Source organism: Heterodontus francisci, chromosome 13, assembly GCF_036365525.1.
Source record: "Heterodontus francisci isolate sHetFra1 chromosome 13, sHetFra1.hap1, whole genome shotgun sequence".
Taxonomy (NCBI): domain Eukaryota; kingdom Metazoa; phylum Chordata; class Chondrichthyes; order Heterodontiformes; family Heterodontidae; genus Heterodontus; species Heterodontus francisci.
In genome coordinates, this window is record NC_090383.1 from 93,981,257 (window position 1) to 94,000,411 (window position 19,155).

The following is a 19,155-nucleotide window of genomic DNA, read 5'->3' on the forward strand; positions in this document are numbered from 1 at the left end:
TATCCGTAGGTCAGATAACCAACCAATCAAATCCTACATAATGACTATTCATGCCAACTTAGAATAATATTATTAAAAACGAAGGGAGAGCATTCTGGACGTCTTCAAGTGTAGTATGTTGGGTCTTCTGTGAAAGAAAGATTATTTTTATGCGTCTACAACTAAAAAGTACTGGTAGAGACTGTAACCTTCAAGCGAAGGAGAGGCACATAGAACGCTTTTTTCCATTAAGGAACTGGATGTGTTTTTAGAATATCTCAAGGCGGGGGAGATATGTCGATGCTTCCAACTTTTGGTTTTACTCAAGAACAAGTGGCGTGTGTGTGCGAAGTCCTCCAGCAGGGAGGTAACATCGAGCGGCTCGGCCGCTTCCTGTGGTCACTACCTGCCTGTGAGCATCTGCATAAAAACGAGAGCGTCCTCAAAGCCAAGGCCGTGGTGTCTTTCCACCGGGGTAACTTCCGCGAACTCTACAAGATCCTGGAGAGCCACCAGTTCTCTCCGCACAATCACCCAAAGCTGCAGCAGCTGTGGCTAAAGGCTCACTACATCGAAGCTGAGAAGCTGCGGGGGCGGCCGCTGGGGGCCGTGGGCAAGTACCGCGTCCGGCGCAAGTTCCCATTGCCGCGCTCTATCTGGGACGGCGAGGAGACGAGTTACTGCTTCAAAGAGAAATCGCGCAGCGTCCTGCGGGAATGGTATGCTCACAACCCATATCCTTCTCCCCGGGAGAAGAGGGAGTTGGCCGAGGCCACCGGCCTCACCACCACACAGGTCAGCAACTGGTTCAAGAACAGGAGACAGAGGGACCGAGCCGCCGAAGCCAAGGAAAGGTACGAGTAAGTAAAAAAGATACATTTTTCATTATTAAATGAAACAGTTTAACTTATCTCGCTGTAGCATTCCTCGCTTGCAGCATTCTGATTAATCCGTGTATCTCTTCTACCATCAATACAAGGGCCTTTCACGGGCTCTTTTTTTTAATGCGATTGCCTCTTTTACAGACACAAGTTTTCTGTTTTTAGAAAAGTGCGGTCGAGCTGACAATAACCACAGAAACCGAAGTGGACTTGGTCTGTGTTATATATCAAACTCCACACGGGTGGCGAAAAGCGGATGCTGCGGCCGCAAAAAGTTTTAATGTAACTTTTTTCTTCGTAATGCCACGAACCGTTAAGTGAGGACGAAAAGATTACGAACTGTTTATACAGTGTCACCTCTCCGTCTCTGACACACATATATAGGATATATATTGTATACAATAGCTTGTCCACGAATAAGTTTTAAAAATGTGTCCTGCGGCTAGTCACTGCCAAGACCCCTTGATTTTAAAACAGTGAAATTTTACAAGTGTCGGGATTATTCATCAGCGCCAGGTCCTCTGGAAGACTTTTTTAAATCAAGGGACGACTTTGAAATCTGAATTATGTGAACTGTAACTTTTTCAGTGCCTCTAAGCGTTATTCCGGCACTCAGCCACCGACTATTGTTAATAAGTCAAAAAAGTTGCGAAGAAGACGTGCCATTTAAGTTTATAAACCTCTTGTTTCTGGCGGGTTGTCTTTTGACACGCACAGACATTGAGAATATTTAAACGTGATTTTTCTAATGATCCCATGTTTTCATAGATTTATTCTTTGGTTCTTATTCAGCTTTGCTCTTTCACATTTGTTTGATTTTTTTTCTCTTTCTCCGAATGCAGAGAAAACAACGAGAACTCCAATTCCAACGTTACAGCCGGCGGCCACAACCAAATGAATCCTTCCATGAATGGGAACAAAAATATGTTAGCGAGTTCGGACGAGGAAAAGACTCCGTCTCAAACGCCGGATCACACTTCGAGCAGCCCAGCACTGCTTTTAGGATCCCTCGGCCAGAGCTCGAACACCAGCCTGCAGCCTCTGCACACCCTGGCAGCGCCTCCAGGTCCTAGCGCCGTTGCGGTACCTAACTCAGATGTTATACACCACCATGCATTACAGGACGCCATGCTCAACCCCATGTCATCCAATTTAGTTGACCTTGGCTCATAAAAAAAACGCAAATTCCATTTATCTTCGAACAATTAAAGACACTCTCAAGATTATCCTTTATATATTTTACTTGACATTTAAGCGATGTACATAAAAAAAAACTTTAGTGGATATTTTGTCAACCATGGGAAGGAATGATGGATATAGCTATTCGAATTTTAAGGTACTGTATTAGATCACATAAGAGATTGATGTAGCAAAGTCTTAAGGTTTTTATATAATGGAGGATGCTTTTGTTTAGAAAGACAAGTTTTTATTTTACTGGTCACAAATTCACGATCTCGAAGTTTTGCTCCCAATTAAAATCACACTATATATATATATCCAGGTTAAAATTATGAGTAGATTTGTAATCGCGTGCAAAACGAGCATTTTAAGTTTTGATACAATATGCTAAAAAAAAATTTAAAACACGCTCTAGGAGGATCATTTACATGTAGATGAAAATTGTACAGAAAGCTGGCTTTCCTGTAGTAGAATGCGTGGAACGTGTAATCGCAGCTATATTGGACTGGAAAAAAATCCGTAAAAATATAATGCCATTTCTTCAAGCATTAGAAATTATCTCAGTCTCCAAGAAGGAATACTCGCACGCTGCATAAGAATTGTTTTATTACTGTTTATATTACGTGACAACAATCTTTGGAGGGGAAATCCTGCTTATTTTATAATAAAAACAGAGCACAGCTAACGTCTGAAACGTTTGCTTTCTTCCCTTCCGCCCCTCCAAATATTTAGCTACAATTTAATTATATATTTTTAATATCGACTTCAACACGGTTTTATATTTCACGATACTTAATTAACTGTAAGAATCTACTTGTATAATGAATGGCAGCGCTTCCAACTGTCGCTTTTGCTATAGCTACATGTTTCAGTTTAATATCACACGGTAAGGTACATGCTAAACTTAACACTGCGTTTGTGTAAGGCTTCCAGATAATTATTATTAGCCTAATTATGACGTAATTTAATACTCCACAAAGTGAGATTGGAGAAAATGAGTAAATGCATAATGGGCCTTTAAAAAATTATTGATTGCAGCTTATTTCAAATGTCCAAAGTAGGAGAACGAGCCACACAAAGCCGTTTACTAGTTAAGCCAGTTCATTATAAAACGTATATAGTCTCCCCCACCCCTCCTCCCGCCCCCTCCACGACTGTTATGCAGCTACAAAGCAGATTTAAGTTCTATACAAAAATATAGATGGCTATTGTAGACCCAATGTGTATCGCGTGATAGTTATTTTTATATCCTCACATAACAGTGTAGCTAATAATATTGTTTCGTTTTTATATTACAAAACGGAAAGAACGATGCACGTCAAGTTGAACGTGTGTGTTCGATATACGGCGTCATTCCGGAAATATCAGTGTCTGTTCAGTTAAGCATATTGCTGACATACGTTCACTGTGACTGCTGTATGACCAGACTGCATTTAATTTCATTTGAATCCTCTTGAAATGCAAACCCTCTTTGCTATAACGTTATTATCAAAGCCTCTTGCAATAACTTAAGTGATGAATGTGATCATATATTCGTGGGTCAAAACAAACTGCGATATCTGGCTTCTCATTCTCCATATACTGGAAATAAATTATATTGAGCAATGCACGGCCGGTGATAAAGAACACTCAGCCAATTGCGTATTATTGAAGGAAGGCGCTATGTGCATGTTGCAAGCGGAGGGTTCTTAATTTAAGTTTAAAGTATTATAATCAATAGTGTTTTCACTGCAGTAAAATGTAATGGCGAAGGAAGCTAATTATTCTTTTATATCTGCACTGGGCAAATAAAGCCTACAACAAATATGACTCGTGGCATAAAAAAACTATAAAATTAGCATAAGTAACAGCAATCATTTGTTCTTAGACCCTTACATCATCTGAGGCTTGAGATCTCTTGGACGATTCTTTTATTTCGGGCTCTATCTATCTATCTGTCTATCTATCTATTTAACTATATATCTATTATATCTTTCTGCCTATTGTGCTGGTTTGGTGTTTTGACATAACGTAATCCCAGGAAGTCATTGCTTACTATCTTTACATTCTTAAAATAGAAGTTTGGTGCTTCTGGTTATAAAGCAACGTTATAGTATGATATTCACGAGGCATCCTCCATGACCACGATACTGATTAAGTTCCATAGAGTATCTTTACTGGCTTTTATGAAATCCTGTGTCATTTTAAGATTCACCCAGTTACCAATGGTGATTGTAGTGTAGCCCAGTTGCTGGGGCGCTTTTATCAGTAAATCGACTACCGCAATAAAATATAAGAAATGCGTTACAGATAAGAAATGGTTACAGTGATGAGGTTACATATAAGAACGGGGAGGGAGGTTACCAGCAGGCTTGAGAAGGATATTTTATATATTATATATATCACATAATTGTAACCTAATATACGGGATACGGTTATAAAAGTTACTTCAAAATAGCAAACAAGAGTGATGCCATTTATTAGACTAACCGTCGCCGTGCCTGGTAGCCTAAAGCCGAGGTTACTTTACTGCTTCATTCATGCTATGGTTCAGTAGAAGGTATTGCCGTTTTTTAAAATATTTATATGCTCGTTAACTGCCGAACACTGCGACTCCCGCGCTGTTTTGCAACATAGGCAATGAAGCAACAAATTCATAAATATACAATGGTTCTGTGGTTAAGTAAACATATTAAATTACCTCATCCTCTGCCTTCAGCGACGTTTGTTACCTCCAGTACTGTTACACTTTTCTTTTAATTTTAAAGGTGTATTTATTTTGAGGAAAGGGAAGCGAAGGGTGGAAGAATTGTTGCCTTGATATTAAGAATGTTTAATTGTGCGTGTTCATTCGGAAGTAATTATACTTAAAATTGTAATTGTGCACTCGCGCTCGCCATCTTTGACAGGTTTTGCGAAGTATGTCAGAGCATTTCCTTGCATGCTAATGCGTAAACTAATTTGAAATAATATTCACTTTAAAATAATCATGCTTTACGGCGCAGACTTTTTTTGCCATTTTACTATTTATTATATTGTGTACTTTACATATAAACACTTAACATAGTTATTTATCTAAAAAGAAAATGCACATTAAACGATGGCTGAATATTAAATATATTTTCTATAGGCAGTCTGATATATTTAACTGTCCCATTAATCTTATTATGGTGTGAATCAGTATTATATAAAATAGAAGTAAAATGCAAGATAATTGAGATTCATTCTGGCTTGAAATTTTTTAAGAGCTTTAGGGCATTTTCTTGCATAATCGCCCTAAAAAGAGCACATAAATATATTTAGAAACATGAATACATGACATGAATCCCATTTAGTGCCAGCTTTACACCGGAATAGACTGATGGAAGCCGAGAGAATTAAACTAGTGTTTAGATTAAGCAATTTATTGAGACTGTCATAAAACACGTATATCACAGAAGTAAAGCTTCTAATAAAAGTCAGCAATTATCCATCGTAAGCAATTGAACGTATAATTATAATGGCTGCATATGACAAATAATATTGCTTCCCACATGTTGGATAAACAAAGTTTATTATTTCTTCACGTGTTGATGAACAATATGATAATCCTCTGTAAATTCACATTGAGTGCTGTCCATCTAGTAACAAAGGAAATAACGTGTTATAAATACTCGGAAGAATCGGTTTTTGCAAGTTATTTAATAATGCATAAGGGTGTCAATCAAATGTTAGAAAGCTACTCTGATTTTATTTCATTGGTCAAATGAAAAAGAACTAGAAGGGTAAACACGCATTATTTAATAACGAGTTGGCTTCATATTATTTTACCTTTCTCTTCTTATCCACTGCGGAGAACGAAAGAGTAAGTGTATTGTCCGCTTGACAACTGACGCACAAGTTGAAAGCAACAGCAATGTGTTGCGTGTGTGGGGGTCACTGATTTAGACAAACGGAATCCTGATTTGCAATACCCTGCGCAACATAGAGCTACAAAATAAGTGTAAGTAAAATCGAAGGGGCGGGGTGGGGGGGGGGGGGGTGATGGTGTTGTTGGTGTTGATAGAGAGACGCAAAAGAAGAAGAAAAAAGCTCTGCAGAGGAGCTGGACGTCTTCAGCATAGGAAGGAAGCAGGCCGATTATTTGGAGATGCAGAATTTCTGTCCAATTTGACACTCAGCCACTTTAGAAAATGAACTCAAACAGCCAGAGCCCTCTATAGGTTTGCACTGTTATTTTCTCACACAATTGTTTGGAAAATTGCCTTAGTTGGATTTTTATTCTTTTTATGGGATTTTCTCAATTTTCATTGTGAAGTTTATACGCACCCAGGAGTGCGGGATTGTGTTGCATGACTCATTCGTTTCTTTAAACATCCAGTGCACTTTGACAATGTTCCCAGGCTCAACCAACGATAGGTATCTTTAGCCTGAGCTGCGTATATAACTCGAAAATAGCCCACTATTTGGTTTAAACTTTATAAATGATTTGAAAAGGGCCACTATCAAATTATGCCCCAACAACAATAAAAACAAATCTCCCTGTTGCACGGCTTGTTTTTTTTTCCTGGGGAGAAGGAGTAAGTTTACAGGTGGAAGATTAACTTATCGTATCCCCTTGCCTTTCCTAAATTGTGCCGGGGATGTCGCTCCACTTGGACTAATTTGCACGCACCCGTTCAGTGACGTTAATAATCTGTTAATTTTGGTTTGTTTTAATTGTGCGCGAATCAGAGAGAGCAACTAGATCAACAATAGAAAAGACAGCTCACAGATCGCTAAAACTATACCTTCTCCAATCAATACAACTCAAATGTCATAGATAAATTTGGTCTCTTCTAGCATGCATCAATAACATTTCTTTAGCTAGACATACATTAAGATTGTGCAAGTAACGTTTTATATAATTAAAGTAACCCAATAAACCAAGATTAAAACACACAGCAAGATTTCTGTGGTTCATTCACATGTCGACGCCTGAGTTTGGCAAGCTCCATTAGTACTTTTTGAGAGCTTCTTGGGTTCTATTTTGTCATGCGAGAGAATACTTCAAATAAGTTTCTCTGTCATGTTAAATAAATCTTGTCTTTTGTTCTGTTGTAGTTGCACCACTATGTTAGATTAGACTGCTGGCCAATTTTGCACGTTATTCGGGTGGTAAAACTATATAATATAAATCTAATTAAATGATATGCTGTTGACGGTATGTCATTAAATTGATTATTTTTGTAAGGCTGCAATAAATAATACAATTTGTGCTTATTCCAAATAAATGTTCAAACCTGAATTTAGGTATAAGAAGTCATTTTAATATAATTTATTCTGAATTTTACACTTGTTGAACAAGATCAAGGAGGACGTAGTTAAGCCTGATGTTTGATTTATCTCCATGTAAGCTCAACTTGAAGTTTGATCGTGTCCTTCCGATATCAGTTTGTAAAATGTATCCCTACGCTGATTCCTCCCTCATTGTAAATCTAGCAGTAAACTCACAGGGCAAAGCGGTGTTTAATGTTTAAAACCAGCGCGTGCAAATCTTTTAAAAGGAAATCTTATCATGCTGTTAAATGCTCCCTTTCCCAGCTATCTACTTAAGGTGAATTTCATAAATTGAAAATTATCGACTATACTCGGACTGCCTAGAGGAACATGCAACAGACAATAGAATCAGCAATGATTAAAATTATACCTATATGATTTAAAAGTAGGTCTATAAAAGGACTCAGAAAGTGAAACTGGCATTCCCGTGCAATTATATTAAACTTTAGGAGACATAATGTTTCCCTTTTAAAGTTGACCGTATTTCCAAGGGTATTACCTTTAGTTTGCATACATGTTTGCCAGTAAGAATGGTTTGCATTTAAAACTAAGGAGATGCTTGTTTTGACCTGTGATACAAAAAGCTTATACAAAAAGCTGCCGCATTGCAGCAGATGTTATAGGTCGGAGCAAGATTTGCCAGTGCCCTCTAGACCATAATTGGCGTTTAAATTTGGCCGTAGAAATTGACGAATTTAACTTTCGCAAGAGTCGCTGACACATATACAGTTCCAAATGCAGCAACCAGCTTCGTCCGGAGGAGGCAAAGTAAGTAAGACTCCTCAAATCGAATTCAACCGGTAAAGATAAATTGAAAAAAGCAGTGATACATAACATAACAAGTTTTTTTTTGATTTGGAGGACTGACATGACATACAACACATTTGTGGTCGAATGCCAATGTTAAAATCTAACAAAAATACACAGCTGTGGATATGTGCCTTTGAACTTTAGCACAAAATTTAAGTGACTGGGCTGAGAATCTGACCTAGGGGTCAGACAACAGGTAACCTATAAGACATGTGTTACAATAGGAATTTAAACATTCAACTAATGTGATAGCTGCTAGATTCAATTAGAGGCAAGAATATGTATCACAGGAAAAAACCTCTCTTTAAAATCAGGAATTGTTGATGACATAAATAAAGATCGATACTATAAATAGTAGAGCGATAGAACAATCGTTTTACGTATAATAATTCCATTCATCGTACTTAATAAATAGAAAGTTTTCTCAATGCGCGATTTAATCAACGAGCTACATAGGGTCAATGTGCCCCACGGTTTATGCCTCTAATAATAGAGGCCTGACAAAAAGGAGACACGGTTAAAATAAATATCATTCTATTGATCTATATCTATTTTAACAATGTTTCCACTTATATACTTCTGGCTGTCCGTGATGTGTCACTAAAAAGATTTATCCCTCTGTTCAGTAATCTGTTGGTGCTTTATAGCGCGCAATCCTGTTGTTCGACTGGAGTTCAATGTGAAAATATAAGGGAAGATTTCTAGGTCCAGAGGGGAAAAAACCTCCACATGTTGGAAATCTGCAATAAAAACAGTAAATGTTGAACAAATCAATCAACTGCTATTCACTTCCTACACAATTATGTTTTTATTTGAGGTTACTAAAGGCATATAGTCAAGTAATCATTAACTGTAGCCTGTTTACTGCGATGTTGACGCCTGTCAAAGTGGAATGCCGCGTGCAACACAGCTAAAATTATTAGGTAAATTCCATTACGCGAAAGATGTAAGACATGTTTAGGCAATTATGCTAACCAGTAGACAGCACTTAGTGAAATAATTATAACTTGTTTTTAATCTCTGAAGCTGAGTGCTGATGGTTAACTCCGAGGTGAAAATATTGAACCGTGGTGAATTCAACTTCGTATATATTTATAGAACTTAAGATATGTGTATACTATAAGTAGGAAATAAGTATATTATTGTTGAAACAACTTCGTGGCCTTACTAAATAATAATAACACAATACAATGGCATCTTTAATAATAGGCGGAGGCATCTAGATTTGTAGGGATATTTGTAAATCCAAGGACGCATTTATAATACAAATTTACTTTTGAATGGAGCGATTTTACCTTGTTTGGCATTTTGTGCATTATATGTATTTATAAACTATAATATTATAGATTAAGAACTATTCCGATGTCCATCAATAATGAAACAGAAAGTGAAAATGAAGTCGAAAATCAAGAATCAGGGCAGATCTGACTCTGGTGGAAAGCGGAGTGAGAATCCCTGGAAAAGGAGGTGGGGAGTAATCTCACAGGCCTTAGTGTGACAGGTGTAGAGTGTAAGTCCCATGCGATCCAAACGTGCTTGCTACCCTGGACATTTTATAAACTTACCTGATCTTAATTCAAATGTTTAGAAAACAGAGATTCTCTTCTTCCCCCTCTCGAAATATTTACATTTCTAACTTCCGGACGATACATATCCAGATATCCGAATTATCTCTCTCTTTTGCCGCAGCGGTAATGCACCCTAAAATACAAATATGTTCGAAGTACAGGACAGGTTCTTCAGACAAAAGACATTACTAATGTTCTATACATTTATAATAGGATATTTTATCCTCTTCCCTGCAGACACACACATATACACACGACCACCCCCAAGACCCCCACACCCACACACAAATACAGTTACATAATTGGCTAATCCTAGAATTACATTACTTTAGAGTTAGCAATCCACCTCACTTTGTGAATTTAATAGGCTATAAATGATAAGGGCTTGTCACTATGCTATGCTTTACAATTATTGGGATTAAAGCAAAGAAGGAATTGATGGATTGGTTTATAATCTTAGTTCTGTTGAAATCATCTGTTTTTGTTTTGTTCTGTTTATATTTATTTTACTGTAATGCATGCAATTTAGCAGTGGCTGTTCCAAGGCATATTTTTGCTACAATACAGATCCATTTAAAGAAGTTTATGCGGATAGCGTTAGCTGACGTAGGGTGAGAGAACGCTCGTGTATAGCATAAACACTAGCATATACTAGTTGGGGTGAATGGCCTTTTCTGTGCTGTAAATTCTATGTAATTTAATGCAAGAGTGCAAGTGATACTTCGGCTGAGGCACAACAGTGAAACCCAACCCTAATTATCAACATATATTTGAGTATTGCTGAAAAAAGAGACATGCTGTCGAAGCTGTTAGCAATAGGCAGAGTACTAATCGTACTCAACCATCCCATAATTGCAAGACTCAGAACACAATGTCTAAGATTAGATGTGAATCTGCAATTGGACAGCACTTACTGAACAATCCCGAGTGTGCTACTAATTGCACTAATAAGCAATTTAAGATTATGAGTCAGGCTCACAATGTGGCTCACTTACGCTTGCTAAAATCTACATATATTAATGCGCAGGGACCTGGCCTCTGCAGGCAAAAGGAATATGTCCAGCAACAAAAACAAGAAATGCTGGAATCACTCAGCAGGTCTGGCAGCATCTGTGGAAAGAGAAGCAGAGTTAACGTTTCGGGTCAGTGACCCTTCTTCGGTCACTGACCCGAAACGTTAACTCTGCTTCTCTTTCCACAGATGCTGCCAGACCTGCTGAGTGATTCCAGCATTTCTTGTTTTTGTTTCAGATTTCCAGCATCCGCAGTATTTTGCTTTTATTTTAGGAATATGTCCAGGCCTTGCAACTTCTTTGAATAAAACAAAAACGTGGAGGATGATAGTTCCCTGGTGCATTCTCCATGGCAATGCCTCAAGCAATCAGAGTTGACTTGCCAACCAACCGGCACCCTTTTCTCATGCATTATAAATGTTGCTCCCTTTGAAATTTGGCATTCTTGCATCTAAGTGCAAGATGAAAAGCTTCAACAGCATGTCTCTTTTTCCTAATACTCCAGTTTTATACTATCAAACATATATTTATTATTTCTAACTATTCTTTAAATCCTGAAGCATTTAGGTGACTTCCTTTTCACATTCTTGTTGTTTCATTCTTGATGAGCATCGAAGTAGGCGCTCTTATTATTGACCATTATAAATGCATATTGCATGAAAAGCATTGTAATTAACATGTTGCGATGTCACTGGGTCGCCATTGGGTTCCCTCGCTTATCTTTCACTTCTTCAATCTGGGTTCGGACTAAAGACTTATTGTTGAAGTGAGTCTACTCTCTGATGGCCATAAGGATTCTATCTGAAATAAGGGAGAGATATCTCAAGCAGTCTGTAATAGCTCGGGTGCACAGCACAAAACCGTCCATGTTTGGGCATTAACTTGGTAAGGTTACTTAGGCCAGAATGATGCTTGATATGACAAATGGAAACCTTCACGTTTTTGCAGTTGGGCGTTCTTCTGCGATCGGGATTAAGGGTGCATTTGCATTGCAGCTTCCGGTCTAAGACTGGTAGATGCGGTTGGGGTACTAGCTAAGTAGAACCTGTTTACATTCTTTGGCTCCTGCCTGGCTGAAGCATTAACTGGCCTGTTTTGGAGAAAGCTCTCTCCCAACAATTAGAATTTCAAATGTTTAGAGAGTGGGAAGAGAGAATCATTGCTCTCTAAATATTTAAATGACGTCAGGTGGATGTAAAAAAAATGCCCACGGGGTCCAAAAGACCCCATGAACGCTTCATAAACCAGTCTTGACACTGAGGTTGATTTACACTCCAAGCAACGCCAAACCTCAGAATAGTGAGACTGTTCACTCCAGAGGTTCTCAATCTGCTTCCCCGGATTCATATCGGGGCCTGATTCCCAATTTGCACAGCAAGGTTAGCTTGCATCCAGGCAGAAATCACTAGTTAGGGATATTAATGCTGCTGTGTAAACGCGGAGGCGACCCGAACTACATAACTGGGCCTTCCGTCTGAAGTATCATACCCGACCTAGGAGGGTCTAATAGTGACAATGGCTGAAAAAAAGGAAAATATTCAAATCCCAGCAATGAAATCCTCTGCTTGGCGAATTTATCGTGATCTATAAAAAAGGTGCTATAGTGATTATTTTTTCCAACTAAAATCGAATACATTATAGAATCTAATGTTTCAGCACAGAAGACCATCCGACCCTTACACATTTGTGCCGGCTCTCAGAAAGAACCATCCACCTGGTCCTATCATCTCGACCTTTCTCAACCCCTATATATGTGAACTTTCAGTAAAATTGTCAGAACTTAGATTTTTTGAAATACCCCCTTTGCTTACATCGTGTTATATCGAGTGTAAAGCACAGTAACAGACCATTCGGCCCAACAGTCTATGCAGGCGTTTATGCTCCACACCCACCTTCTCACACTCTGCCTCATCTAATCCTATCAACATATCATTCGATTCCTTTCTCCGGTTTACCTAGCTTCCCAGTAAATGCTTGTATGCTATTTACCTCAAAAACTCCACGTAGTAACATGTTCCACATTCTTACCATTCTTTAGGTAAGGTAGTTCCTCCTGAATTCCCTATTGGATTGATGAGCTATCGTTTCACTCAAAAGTTAGGGACCGTTTGATGGAAAATATTGAACATCTGCAGTTAGAATCATAAATGTTCCTGCATTGCCCATAGTTCTGAAACGGTAATTTCAGAATAGAAAATCAATGGCCTACATTGCTCCTCGAGCTCCACTTTCCACGGGCTGCTGACAATGGTATATTTCACCAAAGCACTCCACTTTTCACAAAAATACACTGATCAAAAATGCTTAAAATGTCAGCAATAACACATAGTGCATGCTTTATGAACGTTCACATTTTTCAGCTAAGAAACCGAATGTTCTAACCAATCTGTATTGTTAGCAACCGACAGTGTTGATTTTTCAACATATGACAACTAAGTTGGGTGTTAAGTGAAAGCAGGCAGAACGTTGATTCTGGATTGAAAACGCAGTTAAAGACGTTTATATAAGCTTGTTCAGGCATTAAAAAGCTATAAGCAACTGGAACAACAGCAACAATAACAACTTAGTTGAATGTATTACAAGAGCACTTTTCATGTAAACTTAATTTTCTAGCTATGTAAACAGAAATGCATTTTCAGTCAGAATGAGGTTATACCGGGGTTATTTAATCCAAGAGTCAATTAGGAGCAGAGACACAGGGTTTAATTTCACAACTAAATGCTAAGATAATAATAATTTGGCTGTCCTACATGGATGTAATTAAATTGTTAATTGAATTAAATTACAGATGTAACAGCTAAATTCTTATAAATTCTTAAGCTAATTAACCCATTATTAAAACATAAATGTCTATAATTTCAAAATCTTGAATCAACTCTTTCATTTTTAACACCAGAATTCGACTTGCTCCTTTGCTGTGAACCATTCCATAGCATCATGACGTTTGTGAAAAGGTGATGCGAGGAACACTGTTGGAATCCCACCTATGAAGTCATTGAAGGTGGAGAAACAATGGAAATTTGGCAATACACTGGAGGGATAAACAGATTCCAGGCGTTTAACTCCTAAAATCTAATTAAAATTTCAACCAGTATTCAGTTAATTTATCAACTTTAAAAAAATAAATTTTTAGATTCAAACAAATCAGTGCTTCATAACACGGTACAATTTCTGCTAAGAAGGAATATGTTGAAAGTCTCCCGCCCGTTCGTTACAAATTTGCTAAAGCCTTCTGCTAGCCAATGGAATCGGCAAAGATAGTAGCCGCAGATATTCTTTCTGAACTATCCTGCTCGTCTGCCCGCCATAAATTGACAAAGAAAATATATTTTGCAAAATGTATATTATGTAGTTAGTTTAGATTATGTTCAGAGTTGAAACAATTGTATCTGTACCAATATGAACGTGCCATGTTAATTAAATTGTCCTATTTATCATAATCTGCATAGGGTCTTATCTCCTGGTCATACGTATAGTGCAACCACATTTGTATGAGAAAGATATCCGTGCCTTTTTGTAAGGCGTATGAAAAGGCACTTTATCAAGATACTTATTTCTTTTGCACTTTTGAATGGTTTTACAAAACAGAATAATGGAGAATTTTAAAAGACTAGCAATATTTTGAAGTTTAATACAGTAATTGAGATTCTTAGTACAATCATACAAGAACCATTGTATCGGTGGAGCGGAACATAGTTCCAGATTTTCTCAAAGTTTATAGGAGCTATTTTAATATTTTGTCTAAATCCGACATCTTGTTGTGAATTGCCTGAATCTTCGTTTAAAGGTTTTAATAACTATAAAGACTCCAAAATAGGTAAAAAGCCGACCTAGCCAGACGAGGGTGTTGTGTTTTAACGTAGCTGTTGCTGGTGTTGTTATGGTGAGTTAGGCAAAGAACTAAGGAATTGATTAATACAGGTCTGAAATGAGATCATGCACAGCCAGGACTCCCAATGCTCTCATCTGTGTTCGTGAAATACTAAGCGAAATTGGTGAATAGCTTCAATCGCCAGTAGTGAACAGGTATTATTTTCAGTCATTATAGCCGAGCCCTCTGTCTCACATGAGCTGCACTGCATTGGATACAGGAAGCATTGATGCAAGAGATCAATCCGTTCGTATGTTGACAAAACTATACTTGTCGGCAAAGTAGACAAAAATCACATCGGTGTCTGGAGGACTCTTGCTATGAAGTTACCAGCGGATTGTTAACGTTGGCTTACCTCAGTATCTTATTTAGCTCGAGGGAGTGGATTGTCAACTGGTTAGTTAGTTCCATTTAACGTATTTATTAGACGTATCATATTATTAAGTTCTTTTAATTTCTTTATGGTATCATATCGTACAAATGGATATTTAAGGAAAGGAAGAGGCGAAAACGAAAGAAATATGTATTATTTTCTGAAAAATATGGCATTTCCTCGTTGTTTAAGAATCGGGCATTGTTTGATACATTATCCGTTGTGATTGTGTGTTCTTTTTACTCAAGTAACATTTTTTATATCTCCAAAGACGTGGTTTCTTTTAAATGCGTGTTTGATTTCCCTATTGCTGCAATTTGTGCGTCGTTCGTATTTCTATGAATAGAAAATGTAGCTTTTTGCATTCAATTGGAGCACAACCAAGTGGCATGCTTTGCTGTTCTGAAGAGAAGTAAGCACTTTTCCCCGTTTTTTTCGGAATAAGGGTCATTTCTTATTGTGTGGACAGATTATAGATAACTGTCCCAAACTTAAAGTGGGAATGCTAGATATTGCCATCTGCTGGCATTACAGAAGTCGAACACCCCGAAGTCCGGAAAGATTGAAAACTTAGGCTGTGAAATTCGGTTCACTGGCAGCATATTACTTGTCATCGCGCGACTGTGGTTCGGTATCTTTTAAAGAGCAACAAGCGAAAAATACTAATTCATGTGCTATCTGTATCTGTGGTTTCTAATTAAAGTGAACAGAAATAATAAAAACAGGAAACGTTCGCTTTTGGCAGAAACGAGTATTATTCCCTTTGTTTGGCACTTTAACAACATAACTTTATTTTAAGCTTGCCACTTTGATTCACACCTGGATCTCAGACAAAAATTCAAATCAAGGATCAGAAGGATAGTATCATGTCTCGCTTGTGCATTGGGTCGAGGAGTCCGTTTTCAAGTAAACACGTGTTTTCAATAATTCGTTTGCGCACATGGATAAGTTCCCGTCTTTTTTCAAATGTTATCAGGGAACATTTCAAAGCACAAGCAGTTACTAGAAAGGAATGATATGGTCACCACCTAGACCTAGGTAATTTGTTGGTACAGATGTACCCAAATATACTCGTTGTAAGTGTGCTGTTGTGCTAGCAGTGATTAACAATACATATATAAAGCTTCTTGGGCCCGATTTTAACTCCGTGGCAGTGAGTGGGTTTTGAGTGAGTTAAAATCTCCAACAGAATTTTAAAGCACAGAAACATTCTGCGGCAATAAGTCGATGCCTTTGTTTATGCTCCACATGTACCTCCACCCACCAACCGTACTTTATCTCATCCTATCAACCTATCCTTCTTCCCCTTTCTCCTTCAAATACTTATCCTGGCTTTCCCTGAAATGCGTCCATGCTAATCGCCTCAACCGCTCCAAGTGGTGGCGAGTTCACAAAAAAGTGAATCAATAATAAGACCATTGAACTGTTTATTGAGTAAATTTTGGGTTTACGATTATTCTTCAGAAATATAGTAATTCCCAGTTTGGCAATTGACTATAGGTGTGGCTATAATTCTTCGTTTAAAAAGTGAATCATTTAAAGTAAAGGATAATAAGGAAAATTCCCTTTGTTCTTTCCCATAGAGAGAATATTTCAGACGTTCACTGTCACGAGCGAAATCGTAAAAACATGATAAAACAACGATCAGTGAAAATCTTCCCAGTCTGGGTGCATGTCGTTAACACATAGCGACCAAAGGAAGCCACTTTTTGCTTTACTATAGTTTGCCGTGGTTATTTTTTGAGTCATTAAGATTCAAAATGACTATTTTGAATGAAGTGCCGCAAATTAACAATGAATTCGCTGTCTTCATACTGAATTTATGGCCCTTCACATAATGTTGAAACTTAATGGAAATCGCCATATAACCGCTGGGAATTTGCTGCACGTTTCATGCTGAAAGTTCATTCGAAAAGGGGTCAGACTACTTTCAAAATACAGCAGGTACAGTTGCCAGGGTGGTAATCTTTTCACGTCCGCGAATAGCGCACTTCCTAATAGTAAACCCGCAGTAACTTCATAGTGTCAGGGTAATTGAGTCTGCGACGTCTCAGAAACTGGGCTGAAAGCCAATCTGTCACCCTGGAAATCTCCAGCATTTGTTGTTGACGCAGTGCCATAGGCCAGTGAGGCACTTAAGACAGAGAGCATGAAGACTACACGAACGCACTTCCTAAGAACAAAAGTGATGAAATCGTCAGCAGAATATTACCGAGTTTGTTACAACATGAATGGGTCGATCGTTTTTCGGCCGGCGAAGACACGATGGGCCAAGTGGCCTGTTTCTGTGCCTTAAACTTTCTATAATTCTATGATTCTATGAAATATCAAATGATAGAAATTCAAAAAATTGATGTATTGTACTCATTGGTTTCTAATTGTATTTAATCGCCTTACATAGAATATACAGCACAGAAATATGCCATTCGGCCCAACCAGTCCGTGCTGGCGTGTATGCTCCACTTGAACCTCCTCCAGTCTTTCCTCATCCACCGCCATCAGCGTAACCCTCTATTCCATTCTCCAACATATGCTTAACTAGCCTCCCCTTAAATGCATCTATACTATTCGCTTCAACCATTCCCTGTGGTAGCCAGTTCCAATTTCTCAGCACTCTCTGGCTAAAGAGATTTTCATCTGAATTCCCTATTTGATTTATTGGTGACTCTTTTATATTGATAGCCTTTAGTTTTGCTCTTCTCCACTAGTGGAAACACTCTGGGCTGAAGTTTCTGACCACTCTGACACGGGGATCGTGGCAGGGAGGCCCGGAAAATTCTTCCGGGAGAGGCCTGCCAGGACCTCCAATGCCGAGAAGGCCCCACCATATTTTACCAGCAGCAGAGAGGTCTCGATGTGCACCGCACCCGCACCCACCCCCCTCCCCCCACACTGCTCGGTGGCAGGGCCTTAATTTTAATATGCAAATTAGATTAAAATGAAAGAATAATTACATACCTGGTAGCGACAGCCGTCCCACACTGATATTCCAGCCATTGGCCGGAACTCCCACGCCTTCAGAACTCCGTTTGGAGTTCCACGGTGTGACACTGGTGGGGAGGGGGGAGGAGTGAAAATTTCAGGGCGGTGCGGGGGGCAAAGAGGGGAGAATCATTGTAATTTGTGGTGGGGATGATGGGAAGGGGTTGAAGGGCATAGATAATGAGGTTCGGGGGGGAAGGTTTGGGTTGTATATTAACTTTATTTTGGAAGAGGTGGACCCAAAAACGAACATTGCGTGGGGGGGAGGGGGAGGAGTTGCGGGGGGGGGGGGGGGGTTGCGGGGAGGGGGGTGGAGAGGGGATTCCAGCTTTTATTTAGTTTTTCACACAAATTTCCAACTAATGTCCCTTTAAAATTTCAATTGTTACTGCAGGGCTTGAAGCCCTTTAAAAATGGCGCCAGCACCTGCATGGTGGTGCCGGACACTATTGCCGGGGACAGAGCGGCTGCCCCCTCTACATCATTGTGGGTGACCATTCTGCCCCCCATTTAAATGAGCCCCCACGTGAAATATAGTGAGGCTCAGTGACAGCACATCTGCGCCTGAAGACCGTCGACAGCAGAGTGCGCTGTCGCAATTTGTGGCGCCCATAAATTTCAGCCCTCTGTGTCTAATCTATCAAAACCTTTCATAAGTTTAAAAGCCTCTATTAGGACACCACTCGGCCTTCTCTTTTTAAGAGAAGAGAGACCCAGCCTGTTCATTCTTTTCTGATAAGCATAATTCCACATTTCTGGTACCATCTTTGTAAATCTTTTTTGCAGCCTCTCCAGTGCCTCTATATCCTTCTTATACTATGGTGACCAGAATTGCACACAGTACTCCAAGTATCTTGGGATGTTAAAGATGCTATATAACTGCAGCAAAAGCAAAACACTGTGGATGCTGGAAATCTGAAACAGAAATAGAAAATGCTGCAAATACTCAGCAGGTCAGGCAGCATCTGTGGACAGAAAAGCAGAGTTAATGTTTCAGGTTGATGATCTTTGATCGGAACTGGCAAAGGTTTGAAATGTAATAGGTTTTGAGCAAGTGAAAGGGGGAGAGGGGAAGAAGAACAAAAGAGAAAGTCTGTGATAGGGCAGAAGGCAGAAGATATTAAATGACAAAAGGTTTCATGGTGCAAAGCCAAGTAAATAAACAAAATATGTGTCTGGAGGAGGTATAGATGGCAGGATATCAGCCGTCCGAACACAAAGT

The 19,155-nt window shown here is 38.9% G+C and overlaps 1 protein-coding gene across 2 annotated transcripts; it reads left to right on the top strand.

Moving 5' to 3' along the window:
• Positions 1–209: 209 nt before the first annotated feature.
• six2a (SIX homeobox 2a) lies at positions 210–2,033 on the top strand. 2 transcript variants are annotated; one of them, XM_068044141.1, is made up of 2 exons: positions 210–839; positions 1,703–2,033. In XM_068044141.1, exons 1-2 carry the CDS (start codon positions 274–276, stop codon positions 2,031–2,033), a joined length of 897 nt encoding a protein of 298 aa, XP_067900242.1. In that variant the 5' UTR covers positions 210–273. The 2 variants fall into 2 exon arrangements, with proteins under 2 accessions (XP_067900242.1, XP_067900243.1); XM_068044142.1 differs by having other exon boundaries at positions 210–833.
• The last annotated feature ends 17,122 nt before the right edge of the window (positions 2,034–19,155 follow it).